Source organism: Somniosus microcephalus, chromosome 8, assembly GCF_052327205.1.
Source record: "Somniosus microcephalus isolate GS21.2 chromosome 8, FLI_Smic_1.0, whole genome shotgun sequence".
NCBI classification, from domain to species: domain Eukaryota; kingdom Metazoa; phylum Chordata; class Chondrichthyes; order Squaliformes; family Somniosidae; genus Somniosus; species Somniosus microcephalus.
The window spans coordinates 123,615,958-123,635,002 of NC_140994.1; the positions used below are offsets into that span (position 1 = coordinate 123,615,958).

The 19,045-nt window shown below is 45.2% G+C and overlaps 1 protein-coding gene across 2 annotated transcripts in view; it reads left to right on the top strand.

The window, feature by feature from the left end:
• Positions 1 to 966: 966 nt before the first annotated feature.
• rnf145a (ring finger protein 145a) overlaps positions 967 to 19,045 on the top strand; it is a 110,130-nt gene continuing 92,051 nt past the window's right edge. The window contains exon 1 of one of the 2 annotated variants that reach the window (XM_085995092.1): positions 967 to 1,476. In XM_085995092.1, the coding sequence (XP_085851218.1) occupies positions 1,272 to 1,476 (205 nt within the window). In that variant the 5' untranslated portion in view covers positions 967 to 1,271. The remainder of the gene's footprint in view (positions 1,477 to 19,045) is intronic. The other variant, XM_085995093.1, reaches the window with a different exon arrangement.

A 19,045-nucleotide genomic window follows, 5' to 3' on the forward strand; every position in this document is an offset into this window, starting at 1 on the left:
ATAAGGGGCTGCTCTTTCAAAACTAAGATGAGGAGGAACTACTTCACTCAGAGGGTGGTAGGTTCATGGAATATGCTGAAAAACAAAAAAACAGACCCCAGCATCTGCAATATTTGACCCCTTGTGACCCCACCTCATTGTTCTTTGATGTAATGTTTCCCTGACTGACCTGTTTGGACACCATTCACACCTTTGACTGCTGTGATTATCTCTCTGCCGAGGTGTGATAAATGGCAGTTGGAAAGGTTACCTGTAAACATCTGACATGATTCTCTGACTAGAAAAGCTGTGTCTTTATGCATTTCTCCACTTCACCTGAAGAAGGAGCAGCGCTCCAAAAGCTTGTGATTTCAAATAAAGCTGTTGGACTATAACCTGGTGTTGTGTGACTTCTTACATTTGTCCACCCCAGTCCAACTCCGGCATCTCCACGCCATACATTAAAACAGTGACCACTTCAAAAGTACTTAGCTGGCTGTGAAGCGCTTTGAGACGTCCGGTGGTTGTGAAAGGCGCTATATAAATGCAAGTCTTTCTTTTAGCTGTAAGAGGGAGAAACAGAAAAAAACTGGACAAACTCTTGAGTGAGGCAGGTTTAAAACACACGGAACTGCTTTTTAATGGTTTCTATCTTAACATTATGTAAAGGGAGGAAAGTAGTCACTGTAACTCCCAGTGATTGGAACCAGAGCGGGGACGGACACTGCCTGCAGGCTTTCCAGACGTGCGCGCTCCCTTAGTTGAGGCGGGAGCGGGTGCGCGCACGCTCTCGCTCCTCCCCTTGTTGAGGCGGGAGCGGGTGCGCGCACGCTCTCGCTCCTCCCCTTGTTGAGGCGGGAGCGCGCGGCCCCGCCCCCGTGCTGACGGCGGGTGGTTTGGCGGGAGCGCGCGGCCCCGCCCCGTGTTGACGGCGGGTGGTTTGGTGGGGCCGCGCGCTCCCGCTCCGGCACCCGCACCCTCCGCCTCCTCCAGCACGCCTGCGCACTACTCAAAGGTGGAATAATGGCGGCGCATTGACGAGTGGGCGGAATTTTTTTTTGTGCGTTGCTTCCTTTTTTGTTAACCCTCAGGAGAAGCCAAAAAAAAAACCAAAGGAAGATACGGGTGCGGAGTATGGTGTGTGCGAGGAGCGTGGCGCAGGTCTCTTCTACCGTTAGATAACAATTATAATAATTTATATATATATCTGAGCCTTCCCGCACCGTTTTTTTTCTCTCTCTCTCTCGCCCGCGCCCCTTCCCTTCTCTCCCGCCCTCACCCTCCCTCACATCATGGCCGGGCTGAGGTTGATCCTGAGCGGCGTGAGGGAGAAGCTGGAGGCGGTGCTGAACGTGGCCCTGCGGGTGCCCAGCATCATGGTGCTGGAGATGCTGTACCGGTGGGACGTGAGTTCCTTCTTCCAGCAGATCCAGGCCCGGAACAACAACAACCTGCTCTTTCAGTACAAATACCTGGCTCTCAACCTCCACTACGTCGGTAAGTGTAACCCGCGTTCAGAGGCAAATCTGGGAGGGCCGGCCAAATTATTTGACGTGTGTGTGTATTTAAAATCTACTGTCTCCTTCGCAGGTGGGCAGGGTTGTGTGGGTACCCTCTTTAAACTCCATGTTTGCTCCCCTCTGCACAGTGATACAGTATTTCGGTGACCCTGCACTTCAAGCAATAAAAGCGGCCTTCCCCCCCCCCCCCCCTCCCCCCTCCCCCTCCCTTTTTATGTCAAGTCCCTACTCTTGAAAGAGGTACAAGTGATATACGGCACAGAAACAAGCCATTCGGCCCAACCAGTCCATGCCAGTGTTTATGCTCCACTCGAGCCTCTTCCTGTCTTTCACCTAACTTTTATCAGCATGACCCTCTATTTCCTTCTCCCTCGTATGCTTATCTAGCCTCCCCTTAAATGCCTCGATACTATTTGCCTCAACTACTCCCTGTGGTAGTGAGTTCCACATTCTCACCACTCTCTGGGTGAAGGAGTTTCTTTTGAATTCCAGATTTGGTTTTTTGGTGACTATTTTATAGTGATGGCCTCTAGTTATGCTCTTCCTGACATTCAAATGTTTTGCCCTATACTCTTCAATGCACCGTTATCTCTGACCCTGCACTTCAGGTGACAAGCAGCATAGAGCTGTCTCTTTTTGTTGAAATTTTTTTCTTTTCCTCCCTCCAAGAGGTACAAGTTTAACATTGTCACAGAAATTTTCATGTTCAGCAGTGGGTGGGTGATTTTGTTTTTTGTATCATGCCCTCTTAAGCTGTGAATAGTGGTGTGATTGTAGAATTTGACTTTTCATACATGAGATGTGTTTGGAGGGAAGATTTTAAGATGCATCATACAAGGATGAAGTACGAGTCATTATTTCGCAGGTTGGTAATGGGAGCAATGTGAGGTGATGAATTAAGAGTACCATATCCTTCCTGGATGCCTAAGCAGGTTTATCTCGTAACTAGTTGAGCAATGCAGGTCAGGAAAGTCCCAGTTTTAGTTTTTGGACTGTGCTGAACTGAACAGTTGCTTGGATTTATATAGCAGCTTTAACATAGAAAAAGTATCCCAAGACACTTTACAGAAATGTAATATGACAAAAACCAACACGGACCAAAGGAGGAGTTAGTAGAAAGGCTAACTAAAAGCTTGGTCAAAAAGATAAGTTTAAGGAGGGCTTTAAAGGAGGAGAGGGAGGTGGATAAGCAGAGGTGTTTAGGGAGGGAATTCCAGAGCATAGGGTCCAGATGGCTCAAGGTACGGCTGCCAATGGTGGGGTTAAAGGGATTTGGGGATGCATAAGAGGCCAGAGTTGGAGGACTGTAGAATTCTCAATGGATTGTTGGAAACAGTTGCAGTGCCAGGCAGGGTGAGGTCATGGAGGCATTTGAACACGTTAAAGATGGGAACTGTAAATTTGAAGTGTTGAGAGATTGAGAGCCAATGTAGGTCAGTCAGTAAAGTGTGCTAGCTTTTGGGTTTCTTTAAAATTGGGCTTCACACCACTAAGTCTAGGAGGGGGAAAAACAGCCAGGGGTTTCCACTCCTGATCACTATCCAGGGCATCAGGATAGGTCCAAGTTATAATGGCCTGCATAGCTGGGTATCCTGCCGAGACTTGCTGTAAGAACAGCCACTTGGGCAAGTTGCCAGAGGGTGCCTGGCATCTGGAATCTTACTGCAGCAAGTAGTCGAGGCTTTCAAGTGAGATGGGGAGAAAAATGGTGGAAAGGATGGGGGAAATCCTTTTTTTTCCCCAGTGGTGGCTATTTCTTTCTGCTATTTTAGCCTTATTTCTTAGTATACTTTGCAGTGTTGTCACTTATTTAGAGTATTGGTACAATATATTGTAGGACAGAAGGCAAAATACTGCGGATGCTGGAAATCTGAAAATATAAACAGAAAATGTTGGAAATACTCAGCAGGTCAGGCAGCATCTGTGGCGAGAGAACCAGAGTTAGCGTTTCAGGTCCGTGACTTTTCGTCAGAACTGTTCTGATGAAAGGGTCACAGAACTGAAATGTTAACGCTATTTCTCTCTGCACAGATGCTGTCTGACCTGCTGTGTATTTACAACATTTTCTGTTTGTTGTAGGACAGATTGCACTTAAACAACTAAACTTTTTGTACAATAGTCTAAATTCACCACCAGTTGATCCCCATTACAACAGCCACCAATATGAGTGCTCTGCCACTCCAAGCATTCTCTATGGACAAAAACTGTTTGGAAGGGCAGAATTGTATTTGCTGGGTGTTTCTCATAGTTCAAGTGGCCATAGGTATGAAAATAGGACACACTCAGCATTACTTTTCATTGGAATTCCACTGGCAGTGCTGATTCATCAGGGGCTGTATTGATTGGCTGTCAAGTAATTCCTTTTTGGTATATATAATCCAATTTAACTATGTTGATACTGTTATGCCTTGTAATAATTTACCACTGCTCCTTTCTAGAGCTTCGGCATTAAAAACACTATTTGAAATTAGTGTGTAAATTGAGTCTGAAATGAGTTATAAATGTTTGAAGTGTTGGTGTGTAGCGAGGCCATGGTTAAAAGCAACTCCAGCTGGTTCCTGCATCTGTCATCATGCATGCCATTTATCAGCGCTTCAAAGAATCTGGGAGGTACACAGCTTGTAAATGTCACATGTCTTGTGTTCTGTAATTGCAGGACCACTAAGCAGTTGGACAAACCGATAGTGTTTAATTTCTTGAGCTTGGCCTGAAGTTTGCACAGATTATTTTATGTTGATCCAATAATTTACAATCCATAGAAATTGAGGACATTGCTAATATTTGGCTATAATTTTCAGGGTTCTATTAATGTTAGAGGTTTGCTATGATGTCTTTGGAAGCTCTGTATTGAGTTCAAATCATGAAACTCATTGCCAACTATAAGTGTTGTATGTCGTCATTGTTAATACTGCTTTATAAACTGCTACAGGGATGGGATGCTTTATGGAATCTTAATATGAAGTGTATAAATATTGTTCAGGCATGCATATGTTCTCGCAACACCACTTCAGTTGTTAACATGCTCTTCATTGTACTCTGTCTCAGAAACAGGTTGTAGTTTGAAGTGCTGATGTACAGGAGTGCAAGTTGCACACAGTAATGGTGTGTTAATGATTTATTTAGAAGTGTCATTTGTACTTGGATAAAGTAGAGGACTTGCATAGTTTTGTTACAGTCTTGGATTTCTGCTAGTGTTTGTCCACTTCTCTTCCTTTTGTAATTTATTAGTTAATTGTAACTTTTCAATTGCGTTTCAACCTTCTAGTTGCAAAAAGAAACGTAACTTTTTAAGTAAAGCTATTACTGTACTTTGAAGAGTAGAGTGATTATTTTGGCAGAGTATACTGACTTCATATTTTATTCTGGTTTCCACATCGTGCCAGAAATCATCATGGCACTATTTCAAATCAAAGGGGTGAAGAAGGAGTAAACAGTGAATGACGTGAAACTGATATAGAAAGAAAAGAGCAGGTTGTCATTTCCATTCTGATTTCTACTTTTTTTAATATTCAGTATCATTATGCAGTAGCTATCTGCATGATGAGCTCATTCTAAAAATCTGGGGATGAAAATTAATGCTCATCACAAATTTGCTTCCAACTTAAAAAAAAAAAAGTTTCAAAAATGTTTCATAAAATTGCTGAACTAAATCTCTAATCTCACTAGATTGTTTTGCGTGTCTGTATCAGCCTACTTTAGTGAATATTGCACTTGAGTCACTATGCTTTTAATATGTAATACTCTTAACTCATCATTTCAAATTGCTTCAGTGACAAGTCTGTAATCAGTACTCTATCCTCATGTTGCTCTCTTCAGACACAACCCAACAACTACCACTGAGTGCTTTTTGCAGTTTAAGTGGTCATAGTATGCATCCACCATTGTGCTTTACTAAAATCCCAGTGACAGCACTGCAGTCCACATCTAAAATAAGTACGATTGTGATTTGTATGCCTTGATTTTGTTGTAATTTCCAGCTAGGGACTTGGTAGCTAAAGTTTTTGATCAGATTTCAGTAAAACCCTGTGCATAATTCTTATTACTATATCATATACATTCTCTTTGTTCATCTGATCAGCTCTCTTTAGATGAATTGTTTTAGGAATCCCAGATAGGAATATGTTTAAAATCGTGGAAAATACACCTGAGGGTCGATTTACTCTGGATCTTAACCTTTTCACTATTCGGATCAGAAGGGTAGTTTTCCCCCTTGTTAATTCACAGCAATTAAAACAATTATAGTAAGATAGAGGCACATATTTGTGTCAACAAAAGCTTTTCCTTTCTATATTTAAATGCTGTGAAGTTTTGCTGCTTGCTGTTGAACCGTTCACACAAGTTAACATTGCTTTTTTTGGTCATGGTGTGGAAACCAGGACACCATGTGAGCTTACAAGATGCTATAGTAATTTCCTTTTTAGACTTGCATGGTCAGGGAATTCATATGCATAGTAAACTTGAGGGAAAGATCAACTTGATCGCAATTATCGAAATACTCCTTGTACTTTCATTTTCATATTTTCTGGTCACGTGATAGATGTAGCATAATGGACTGTTGAATTGGATGACGTGCTTCATTACAGATTTGACTATTTAAACGCTTTTGTGGAGCAATATTTGTACACATGGCCACTGGTGTGTTTGTGTGTGTGTACACAGGCATCTATCCATGCATTTATGTCATGGATATCTACAAATAGGGTAATGCTTGCCAAAGCTTAGTGAATTAAGGGATCATAAATTATTTCTGCATTGCTAGTCCAGGACTTAATAATATTGACTAAATGTTCCTTCTACTAACTTTAGTGACTGACCCATGTTGTATAATTAACCTTTATCATCTGAGCAATGAAAGATGTGAACCTTGTGACACATTTTTACAATCAACGGTCCATTAGGGCAGGGGTTCTCAACCTTTTTGCTTCTGAGGCCCCCCCTCCCACGTTACAAAAATACCATGGACCCCCCCTGTGGGGGGGGGGGGGGGGAGGTGAGGGGCGAAGGGGGCGCGCGGGGGAAAGGAGGTGCACGGGATTGGGGGATGAGAAGGGGGCGGGGGAGAAGGGGGCGCGTGTGATTGGGGGGATGAGAATGGGGTGGGGGGAAGGGGATGCTTGGGGTTTGGGGGGGAGAAGGGGGCGTGTGGGGTTCGGGGGGAGAAGGGGGCGTGTGGGGTTCGGGGGGAGCAGGGGGCGTGTGGGGTTTGGGGGGAGCAGGGGGCGTGTGGGGTTCGGGGGGAGAAGGGGGCGTGTGGGGTTCCGGGGGGAGAAGGGGGCGTGTGGGGTTCTGGGGGGAGAAGGGGGCGTGTGGGGTTCTGGGGGGAGAAGGGGGCGTGTGGGGTTCGGGGGGAGCAGGGGGCGTGTGGGGTTTGGGGGGAGCAGGGGGCGTGTGGGGTTCGGGGGGAGCAGGGGGCGTGTGGGGTTCGGGGGGAGAAGGGGGCGTGTGGGGTTCCGGGGGGAGAAGGGGGCGTGTGGGGTTCGGGGGGAGCAGGGGGCGTGTGGGGTTTGGGGGGGGCGTGTGGGGTTCGGGGGGAGAAGGGGGCGTGTGGGGTTCCGGGGGGAGAAGGGGGCGTGTGGGGTTCCGGGGGGAGAAGGGGGCGTGTGGGGTTCCGGGGGGAGAAGGGGGCGTGTGGGGTTCTGGGGGGAGAAGGGGGCGTGTGGGGTTCTGGGGGGAGAAGGGGGCGTGTGGAGTTCTGGGGGGAGAAGGGGGCGTGTGGGGTTCTGGGGGGAGAAGGGGGCGTGTGGAGTTCTGGGGGGAGAAGGGGCGTGTGGGGTTCTGGGGGGAGAAGGGGGCGTGTGGAGTTCTGGGGGGAGAAGGGGGCGTGTGGGGTTCTGGGGGGAGAAGGGGGCGTGTGGAGTTCTGGGGGGAGAAGGGGCGTGTGGGCTTGTGGGGGGGCGAAGGGGGCTCATCACACGTGGTTACCATTAGCAAACATCAAAGTTCACTAGGCCTTGGCCCCTCAGCGCAAACAGAGATCACTTTACGGCCTACTCCTGCTCCTATCTTCTATGTTTCTATGGAGGCCCTCGTGTCCTGGTTCCAGGCCTCACGCACCCTCCGACAGATGTCCGATGCACTCGAACGTGATTTCAAACTGAAAAGGTTTGCAAAACGACACTGGGTTGTCCAGCACCACCACGCTGTTCACCTGCACCTTCACGATGGCTCTGATGAGGTAATTTTGTGGGGGGATTTTCCCCTTCTGTCCCACCTGTGCCAATTTAAAACAGATCGAGGTCCCGGGCTGGCTTGGCAGAGTGTGATGGGCAACATTCCCTTTAAGCTGTGCAGCCAGCTCACCGGAAGACCTGTGCAGCCAGCTCACTGGCTTGTAAATGCAAAGCCCGCACACGTGCGGATTTTTGAATGGGCCACGCAGCCCAGAAAAGAATTACAGGGAACATTGTTGATGGGCCCCAAGCCCGCAGAAGCTCTGACCTATCCTCCTCCTCCACCTCCACCTACCGCTCTCGATTGGTTTGCAGGGTGCCCACAGGCAGTGCGCGCCTCTACCGCCACCGACGGCCCGGGGACCTCAGGCCAGGTTGCTGACCTCCCTACAGGGCACCACCTGCAAGTGGCAGCAGTGAGGCGGGTCCACCCAAAGCCACCTGCAAAAACTAGTCGATCTCCCGTGGCGTGGACCCCTTGAAATCTCTCGCAGACTCCCGGTTGAGAACCCCTGCATTAAGGCTTGCTGAATATTTTCAGGCACCATATCATGTGGAGACAGTGGGAAGTAAAAGCATGGAAAACAGCAAGTCTTGCACCGCAAACCGAAATATGGTAACAATGTTGCTGTACTTGATGAAACCTTGGCTGCCATTGTTGTGGTGACCTAAGGAGCTGGATTCTGAAGGAAAAAATTGGAGGCTACGTTAGCTTCCCACAGAACAAGATTATGCCTGCAGGGCAGGGAGAGTACAGATGGATACAGAAGCGCTGAAGAAAGTGAGCATTGATATTGAAGTAGGAGTGGTGGACGAGTTCATGTATCTGGAATGTTCTATGCTTAGTTACGTACAATGTGAGAAAGAGGGGAAGATATGCTTTACTCTGGCTGGAAGTGTTTGCGTCAAACATGAAGGAAGATGAGACTTGCTGTGGGATGTGAAAAGGAGTGTATAAAGTTAGTGTCCAACTAACACTTCTGTATGGTGCCACGTGCTGGACCTTGAGGAAAGCGCAGAAGCAAAGTCTGAATGCTTTTGGAATGCATTGTGCATCAACTGGGGGGATTTAATGACCAACACTGAACTAATGAGGAGTGAGTGTGTGGTGCAAGGCTTGTGTGCATTTGATTGAAGATTGACATCGTTGATGTTGGATTGGACTCCATTTGGGAAAAGACCAAATAGAAGATGAGAAAGTTAAGATTGTGGGATTGCATGGGTCGTGTTGATAGGCAGAGAGCTGTTGTAACATGCAGAGGGCGGAGCACAATTTGGTGGTTATAACGGTGCATAGTGGTTAGCACTGTTGCCTCACAGCGCCAGGGACCCGGGTTCGAATCCGGCCTCGGGTGACTGTCTGTGTGGAGTTTGCACATTCTCCCCGTGTTTGCGTGGGTTTTCTCCGGGCGCTCCGGTTTCCTCCCACAGTCCAAAGATGTGCGGGTTAGGTTGATTGGCTATGATAAATTGACCCTTAGTGTTAGGGGGATTAAATACATGGGGATAGGGTGGGATATGTGTTGATGTAGGGGTTACGGGGATCGGGTGGGATATGTGTCGGTGCAGGCTCGATGGGCCGAAATGGCCTCTATCTGCACTGTGTGATTTCTGTGATTCAAGTAACACATCATTAGTATACAGGCAAAATATCTTACCGTAGAAACATTTCTGCTTTGGAAATAGATTTAACATAGGTGAGTGGTTCATGGCATTACCTCTTCTACTAAGACAGGAACACTGCGGGTTGAATCCCTACTATGTGCTAAGTTATGTTTTCAGCTGGGGCAGCAATTGGGGTGCTGCAATTGGCCTTGACACCCCAGGGTGAGGAAGGTAAAATCAACTAGAGTTGTGCTCCAGAATGCTGTCAAGTGACTCCTGCTGAAAAGTACACATACGTGAACTATGGGTGAGTTTTGGATTGGGTTTGGCTGCACTGCAAATTGCAGTCAAATAGGCTGATGACGCTCAAACGGGTGGTATCTCTAGGCTCTCATGCATGCAAAAATGCTATTTGAATGAGGTGACTGAGGACTGCTGGTGCCAATTGAACCGTATTCCACGTGTCAGTATCTTCAGGAGAGAGGAGAAAATAAAACAACTTGCATTTATATAGCGCCTTAAATGTAGTAAAACACCCAAGGTGCTTCTCGGGAGCATTATCAAAACAGAATTTGACATCGAGCCACATGAGATATTCGGACAGATGACCAAAAACTTGTGGAAGAGGTAGGTTTTAAAGAGAGTCTTAAAGGAGGATAGAGGTGTTTAGGGCCGCAATTCCAAAGCTTTGAGCCTAGGCAGCTGTAGGCATGGCTGCCAATGGTGGAGCGATTAAAATCTGGATGCACAAGAGGCCAGAGTTGGAGGAGCTCCGAGATCTAGAAGGGTTGGAGGGCTGGAGGAGATTACAGAGATGGGAAGGGGCGAGGTCATGAAGGGATTTGAAGAAAAGGATGTAAATGTTTAAAGCTGAAGCATTTCCAGACCGGGAGCCAATGTACGTTAGCGAGCACAGGGGTGATGGGTGAACGGGACTTGGTGCGAGTAAGGACACGAGCAGCAGAGTTTTGGGTGAGCTCAAGTTTATGTAGGGTGGAAGATGGGAGACCGGCCAGGAGAGCATTGGAATAATCAAGCCGAGGTAATAAAGGCATGGAAGAGGGTTTCAGCAGCTGATGAGCTGAGGCAGGGTGGAGTTGGGTGATGTTATGGAGGTGGAAGTAGGCGGTCTTGGTGATAGCTGCAGACCACAGAGCTGCTCCATCTCTGGATATGATACGACACCAAGGTTGCGAACGGTCTGGTTCAGCCTCAGTTGCCAGGGAGAGGGATGGAGTTGGTGGTGAGGACTGAAGACAATGGCTTCGGTCTTCCCAATATTTAGTTGTAGGAAATTTCTGCTCATCTAGTACTGGATGTCGGACAAGCAGTGTGACAAATCAGACAGTGGAGGGTCGAGAGAGGTTGTGGTGAGGTAGAGCTGGGTGTCGTCAGCATACATGTGGAAACTTGTGCTAAGGGGGAAGTGTGCAGTTGAGAAATAGGGGGCCAGAAATAGCTCCCTAGGGGACTACAGAGGTAACGGTGCGGGAGCGGGAGGAGAAGCCATTGCAGGTGAATCTCTGACTATGACTGGATAGATAAGAATGGAACCAGGTGAGGCCAGTCCCGCCCAACTGGACGGCGGTAGAGAGGCATTGAAAAGAAAGAAGGAACAAAATTGAGAACAGGAGCTAGTGATGTGGAGACTAATGGCATACAGGAGATGACCAGTACACAGCATGGACATACATTTTTTTAAAAATCAACCGTTTATTGTTGACCCAGTGAGCTCTCAAGTAATTACATTAAGAAATCTGCCCTCTAAATGTGTTAGTCTTGGAGAAGTAGCTTCTTCTGACCTGTGACCTTGACCAATCTATATTCAATTATATGGTTGGATGGTGGTTGCAACAACCTTGGATTAAGCATCTGTAGAATATTGTATTATATGACCAGTGATATACCTATCAATTCAGTTCATGAAAAGCGACGAGTTAAGTTAGTAACTATAGGTTTTTATTGGCTAAATAACAGAGCCCACCCTCGTGGGTGATCGGATCCAACAAGGAGGAATACCAGCCAGTCGACCACCTTTATACCTGGGCAAGCAGGCGGAGCGGAGTCAGCTGTGGTCAGCCCAGGTATAACCGCGTGGCAAGAGGTGACCTTGTGTAGTGATACAACAGTGTAAACAGTGATAACCATAGTGTAACGATATAAACAGTGATAACCATAGTGTAACGATAGTGAACGATAAAAGTGGTTTACCACAACCAGTTCAATTCAAAAATTAGAACATCACATTTTGTGTATAAATGATGCTTTACAGAATTCCGCAATTTATAGGGCGAGTGCGCAAGCAAGAATTAATGGCTTTCTAGGTATGATTCTTAAGCAACGCTTCTATCAGTCTACAGTATATTAGATGTAACCTTCACCCTGTTGAGCAGATAAAATGCATTGTGATGGTGATCTCAGTTCTTCTGATGGACTTGTGGGTAAAGGCAAAGCCTGGGCCATTCAGTCCAGAAGCTTGGAGGTTCAATTCCAAGTCGGTGCTGAGTTAGCTGTTTTTGGGACAATATTTAGAGTGATGCCTTTGACGACACATCCTTGGCTAGAAAAGGGAAAATCAGCCTTTTTTCAATATTCTTCTTTCTCTTCTGAAGATAGTGATTTCTTTTTGGGCACAGTTTTGTGTTTTTTGGTGGTTCACTCAGTTGGTCATTATTCATACAGAAATCACAGAAACCCTACAGTGCAGATAGAGGCCATTTCGGCCCATCGAGCCTGCACTGACACATATCCCACCCGATCCCCGTAACCCCTACACCAACACATATCCCACCCTATCCCCGTAACCCCACGTATTTAATCCCCCTAACACTAAGGGTCAATTAATCATAGCCAATCAACCTAACCCGCACATCTTTGGACTGTGGGAGGAAACCGGAGCACCCGGAGTAAACCCACGCAAACACGGGGAGAATGTGCAAACTCCACACAGACAGTCACCCGAGGCCGGATTCGAACCCGGGTCCCTGGCGCTGTGAGGCAACAGTGCTAACCACTATGCCACCGTGCTGCCTTACGTGAGACTTGAAAGTGCCTGTTGGCAAGCTGTTAGGCTACGGGTATCAGTTCACAACTAAACATTTTCCGGTCCTGACTCCAATGTTGCATGTAAACTTTTGAGCAAGTATCACTGGCTATTGTCTCCCAGTGGTGAAATGCCCTGCCAATTCTGTCTTAGCTTCTATGTGAAGAATAGCCATTTGGAGGAGGTACAGGAGGATGGCCAGTGACTGGAACCATAACGCAGCATGGCCCAGTGCCTTCGGGAGAGAAGTTGGTGAAAAGTGGAGGTGGGAGGAGGAGAAGATGGTGGTTTGTGTATGATGAATGAGTGATAGCATGTATACAGCTTTAGAGCGAGTCAGGCATAGCGAGTGACGCACTCTACATGAAGAATTTTATAGGTTAGTATAAAGTTTAAAACACTTTTAACTTGTCATCGAGGCATGGTATTTTGAAGTGTAAATGGTGGTATAGTTTCATTGCTGTTCTTTACATTCCATTTTTATGTCGGAGAGCTTCAATGTGGAAGGTGGCGAGCAAGAGAGGTTTTAAGAGATGATTGGAAATATGAGAGTAGAAAAGGGGTGGAGAGAAACAGAAGCTGGGTGAATATCTAAAAAGATAAATAAGCTGTGAGAAAGCAGGAAGGAGAAACACTGGTTGAGACATATTGCAGTCATTGAGTATAAGGCAGACGGTCTGAGAACAGGGAAACCGTGGGGGCGCACAAGAGCTCCATGAAAACCTTCTACAATGGTCCCAGCAGTGACGCTCAGGATGTATAAACCACTGAGGTTGAGGCGCGATTATAAGCTACACTTGTGAGCAATTTACAGGAAACTTTCTGGTATCCGGCACGGACGGGACCGACGTGGTGCCGGTTCAGCAACAATTCCGGATAACCGAACGCTATACGGAGCTCAGAGCTCCATACAAAGCAACAAACCCTGTTGCTTAGCAACAGCTTCAGAAGAATGTCCACAAGTTGCAAGCGTCTCTAGCTTAGCAACAGCTGCAGCCAAACCCTTGCCTTCCTCCATTTGTTGCTGTGCAAGTAATAAGTTATAAAACTTACCTGAAACCGACTCCTGAATTTTGCTGGTTAACCGACATTTCTGGTTATTTAGGGGCCGGTTAATCAAAAGTTTCCTGTACATGCTTTGGAGAGCATACTATTTTATTGATGAACTCATAGCCCTAATCTGATTTGTTTTTTGACATCTCATTAACCTTGCATCCCTTTGTCATAAGTGGTGCTTTGGTTTTGATAAATTGTGAAGCTGGTACATGTCGATCTTTGTTGATAAGCAGATCTTATGAAAGGAATTTTCTGGGGATACTTGGGTATAATGCTGCACTCATTATAAATCACTTTCTGGTTGCTAGGCTGTCAGAAATGAAAGGACACTTCACAAACATCCATCAACCATGAAGTGCAAATCCATGTTCATGCAACATTGCTATATTTTCTTTATTCCTTTAGAAGTGTCTTGTTTGTACACAGTGATAAGTGTAATTTCCTGTGCAAAACTGTGACAAATGGATTTCAATAAAGGCAAGTGTGAGGTCGTCCACTTTGGATCTAAAAAGGATAGATCAGAGTACTTCCTAAATAGTGAAAAACTAGAAGCAGTGGAGATCCAAAGAGATTTAGGGGTCCACGCACATAGATCATTAAAATGTTATGGAAAGGCACAAAAAATAATGAAAAAGACTAATGGAATGCTGGCCTTTATATCTAGAGGACTAGAATGCAAGGGGCTTGAAGTTGTGCTGCAGCTCTACAAAACCCTGGTTAGACCACACCTGGAGTACTGTGAGCAGTTCTGGCCACAGCACCTTAGGAAGGATATATTGGCTTTGGAGGGAGTGCAGATTACATTTATTTGAATGATACCTGTACTTCAAGCGTTACATTACGAGCAGAGATTGCACAACTAGCCTTGTATTCCCTGGAATTTAGAAGGTCAAAGGATGATTTGATCGTAGGTTTCAAAATATTAAGGGTGACTGATAGGGTAGATAGCGAGAAACTAGTTCCGCTGGTTGGGGAATCTAGGACTAGGGGACATAGCCTAAAAATTAGAGCCAGGCCTTTCAGGAGTAAAGTTAGGAAACATGGTGGTAGAAGTTTGGAACTCTTTTTTGCAAACGGCAGTTGATGCTAGGTCAATTGTTAATTTTAAATCTGAGATTGATCGATTTCTGTTAACCAGGGATATGAGGCTAAGGTGGGTATATGAAGTTAGGTCACAGATCAGCCGTGATCTCATTGAATGGCGGAACAGGCTTGAGGGGCTAAATGGTCTACTCCTGTTCCTATGTTTCTATTTAATGCATTGGTCTCGATGTGCTATAGGGAAACCTCTTAATATTGCAACATTAGAGCATACAATCTTGTGTATCTTTTAATGCATCACCTCAAATAGTTCCACCACCAGTGGTAGACCTGACACTACAATTGATATCGTAACTGTGCTGAGTTAGCTGATCTCAGTGAGGACAGCAATTGGGTGCTATCTACAGTGTTGTCTCTCATTGAAGGAAGGTAAAGATTGATTTGCATCTGGGGCTACATATTTATCTGCATTACCCAATCTGGGATAAAATGCTTCCCTGATGACCACCTACTTAAAGGCACTGGTCAGTGTAGCATTCAAGACTGGAAGCTCTTTGGTTCGGTACTCAGTCTGCGCTCAGCACAGCTAGGGCATTGCATTGGCTTGAGCATTCTGGGCTTGGAAGGAGTAAAATCATTTCGGGTTCTGATTGCTAGCCAGTGATGTTCGTCGGAAGTGCGTCTGTGAGAACAAAACTTGGCTGTGACGCCCTGCCACTTGTGGTCTCAGCTTACATGTGAAGAATGACCACCTGCCATGATACCAGCAGGATTGAATGCCTTCAGGAGAGGAGCAGATTGGTTAAAAAAAGAAAATGCAAACACAATTTTGACCCTCCTTCACGGGTAGATGCAGTTTAATTTTACACGCATTTGTTCAAGTGCTTTGACCAAATAAGGTGTAGTAATTTCAGAATTTGGTCAGAGCACACGCTAGTTTGGATTGCTTAAATTTAGAATAAGTGGCCTAAAGAGAAATGGATCAGTCAACCAAGAAAGTTATATGCAGCCACTTTAGTTATACCAAAGCAAAATACTGCAGGTGCTGGAAATCTGAAATAAAACCAGAAAATGCTGGAAGTACTCGGCAGCAATGTCCCCCTTAAGCTGCACGGCCTGCCTTACCCAATGCGCGGCCCATTTAAATTTTTGCACATGTGCGCTATCTACAATGGAAAAGCCGGTGAGCGGCTTGCATGGGACTTTGCAGATGACTGAGCAGATTAGCAGAATATTCTGATGAAAGGTCATCAATCTGCATCGTTAACACCGTTTCTCTCTCCACAGATGCTGCCTGACCTGTTGAGTATTTCCAGCATTTTCTGTAGTTGGTTTACCAGTATTTTAGGGGAATCTAAAGAAAGGTTGTGGGCACAAGTTATGCTGCTTTTACATTGGTTTTGGAGGGTTGTTTTGTGGTGGTGATTGCCAGTGTGTGATTCTTGTGCACCTAGTGGCAACCCTGATGTAAGCTTCCCAGATTTGTTGACACTTTTTTACCAGGTCTTCCGGTCTTAATGACTCGCTACTCTAAAAGCATCTTGGGAGTTTACTCTGTGAAGCATGACCTAATTTTAAACAAATGTATTGGTTACAAAAACAACAGATCCATCCAGTTGCTTTTTAGGTAACTAAAAAGTAAATGTATGTATAAAATCACACAATTTTGCACAGTGCATGTTGGTGCAGTTATACAATTTCCCTATGCAGCATTTACAGGCGCCTACATTAATGCACACTTCAGCAAAGAGGTGTACAGTTGTGCACACAGGGTACAGTATCCTGGTCGGGTGCCATTGGGTTGTGTCACTCGTTACTTTTTCGAATATGTTGAGACAGATAGAGCTGTTGTGCAACAGATTGACAAAGCTAGAAGGCAGTATTTGACAGAATTCAGGGCAGTTAGGATGAAAGAATTGCGGGTTATATTTTCCCTTTTGGATTTTGCAAATGTTGGGACAAATTCATCTTTACCAAAAGGCTATTTGGCCAAGTTAATAAATAACATTACACCTGTGATAAAACACTGAATGACTTCCTTTTATTGGTAGAATATACAAATATAGTTAAGTATTCTCCAGTTTGTGCTGAGACTGTTTTATATGCAGTGGACTCTGTCCGACAGTAAAATTCTTTTGTAGTGCAAAAGAGGTTACCATAATCACAGTTTAAATTTTTACTTGGTTACTGTCGTACATATTGTTAGGCTACTGTTTGCCCCTGCACTGTGTAAAGGGGTTAAGATAGCGTGATCTATTTAAATGTGCATTGCACCTGCTGTTCCACATCTACATGTGATAATCTCAGTCTTATTTACATGTACAAGTAAAATCAAAATTCAGTGTTTAGGAAGTAGCTTTGCCTTCAGTTTTCTTTTAGTTAGTTTGACATGTTAATGTATACTTCATAATTTCTGAATCTCAAAGCACATCCTCCATAGGTTGGGCAAAGTACGAGGCAACATGGCCCCATAATTGCAAGAATGCAGGGATTGAAATCTTAAGGTCACAGCCAGTATATAGTAGAACAATATGCGTGCCCCTTAGAGTAAAACCCTAAAATGATGGAAATGGATGGTAGCTCCATCTTGAAAAAAGAGACATGTGAAAGTACTCCGGTCTTGATTCACCGTGTCAGACATTCAAAGATCGCATGGATAAACTACAGAATTTGTTCATCCCAGTTTGGCATAAAAATAAAACAAAAAAGGTGACGCAACCGTGGCTAACGAGGGAAATTAGGGATAGCATAAGATCCAAGAAGAGGACATATAAATTGGCCAGAAAAAGCAGTAAACCTGAGGATTGGGAGCAGTTTAGGATTCAACAAAGGAGGACAAAGGGATTAATTAAGAAAGGGAAAATAGAATATGAGAGTAAGCTTGCAGGTAACATAAAAACTGACTCAAAGCTTTTATAGATATGTGAAGAGAAAAAGATTGGTGAAGTCAAGCATAGGTCCCTTGCAGTCAGAATCAGGGGAATTTATAATGGGGAACAAAGAAATGGCAGACCAATTAAATACATATTTTGGTTCTGTCTTCACAAAGGAGGACACAAATAACCTCCCAGAGATGTCGGGGAACATAGGGTCTGATGAAAGGGAGGAACTGAAAGAAATCAGTATTTGTAGGGAAATGGTGTTAGGGAAATTGATGGGATTGAAGGCCGATAAATCTCCAGGGCCTGATAATCTATATCCGAGGGTACTTAAGGAAGTCGCTCTAGAAATAGTTGATGCTTTGCTGATCATCTTCCAGCATTCGATGGAATCTGGAACAGTACCTATGGATTGGAGGGTAGCTAATGTTAGCCCACTATTCAAAAAAAGGTGGTAGAGAGAAAACGGGGAATTACAGACCGGTAAGCCTGACCTCGGTAGTGGGGAAAATGCTAGAGTCCATTATAAAAGATGTAATAGCAGAGCACTTGTAAAACAGTGACAGGATCGGACAAAGTCAACATGGATTTACAAAAGGTAAATTGTGCTTGACTAATCTACTGGAATTTTTTGAGGCTGTAACTGATAAAATAGATAAGGGAGAACCAGTGGATGTGGTGTATTTGGACTTTCAGAAGGCTTTCGATAAGGTCCCGCCTAAGAGATCAGCGTGTAAAGTTAAGGCACATGGGATTGGGGGCAAGGTATTGACTTGGATAGAGAACTGGTTGGCAGACAGAAAGCAAAGAGTTGGAATAAATGGCTCTTTTTCCGAGTGGCAGGCAGTGACTAGTAGGGTACCGCAGGGATCGGTCCTTGGACCCCAGCTATTCACATTGGCCCAGAAATTCGGGTCTGGGGCTTCCCGCGGGTGCAAGCCCCCGACCTACACTTAGATATCGCGCTGACATTTGAAGACTGGGCCTGCGTGGATTTCCGCTCTGTGGCCCGGTTCAGCTCCCGGCGTGCTGTGCGTGCGTGATCCAGCGGCGTACTTAGTGCGATGAGCCGGCTGGGATCACGTGAGCACTGGGCAACCAATGGGAGTTTACAAAAGTCCATTCATGAGATAGACATAAGACCTGTCAAACTCATAAAGTCCGGGCGCCCAAAACACTACTTAAACTTTAAATAAAAGTTAAAAAAACATTCCAATAATTAAATTAACTATTAATAACTTTAAAAAACTATTTTAAACAATTATTCAAATTTCTGCCAAAAATTTTTTTTCAAGAAATCGGGTCCAAAAATACAGTTACCTTACTGTAAGTTCTTTAAAAATAATAAACCTGTGGGGAAAAAAATTCTAACTTTAATTATTAGACCACTTACCTTATAAAACTAAGTCCTTACGTCTGCTAAAAAGTGGAGGCCTTCACGCACGGACAAACCTGTCAAAAAAAAACCCGAAGTTCAACGCGTACGCGCTGCCTCAAACATCGCAAGGGAACCGCCTCTTAACCCCTTGGTTCAGAGGAGAGGAAATGCTGGTTTTCCGCGTATGCTGAAATCCGGCACTTCCAATGGGCCCACGCGTGAGTACCCTGTCCGTACTCAAGCGTTGGGACCGGAATTACTGGGCCAATATATATTAATGATGATCTAGATAAGGGAGCTAGATGTAATATCTCCAAATTTGAAGACGACACAGCTGGGTGGGCGTGTGTGCTGTGAGGAGGATGCCGAGAAAC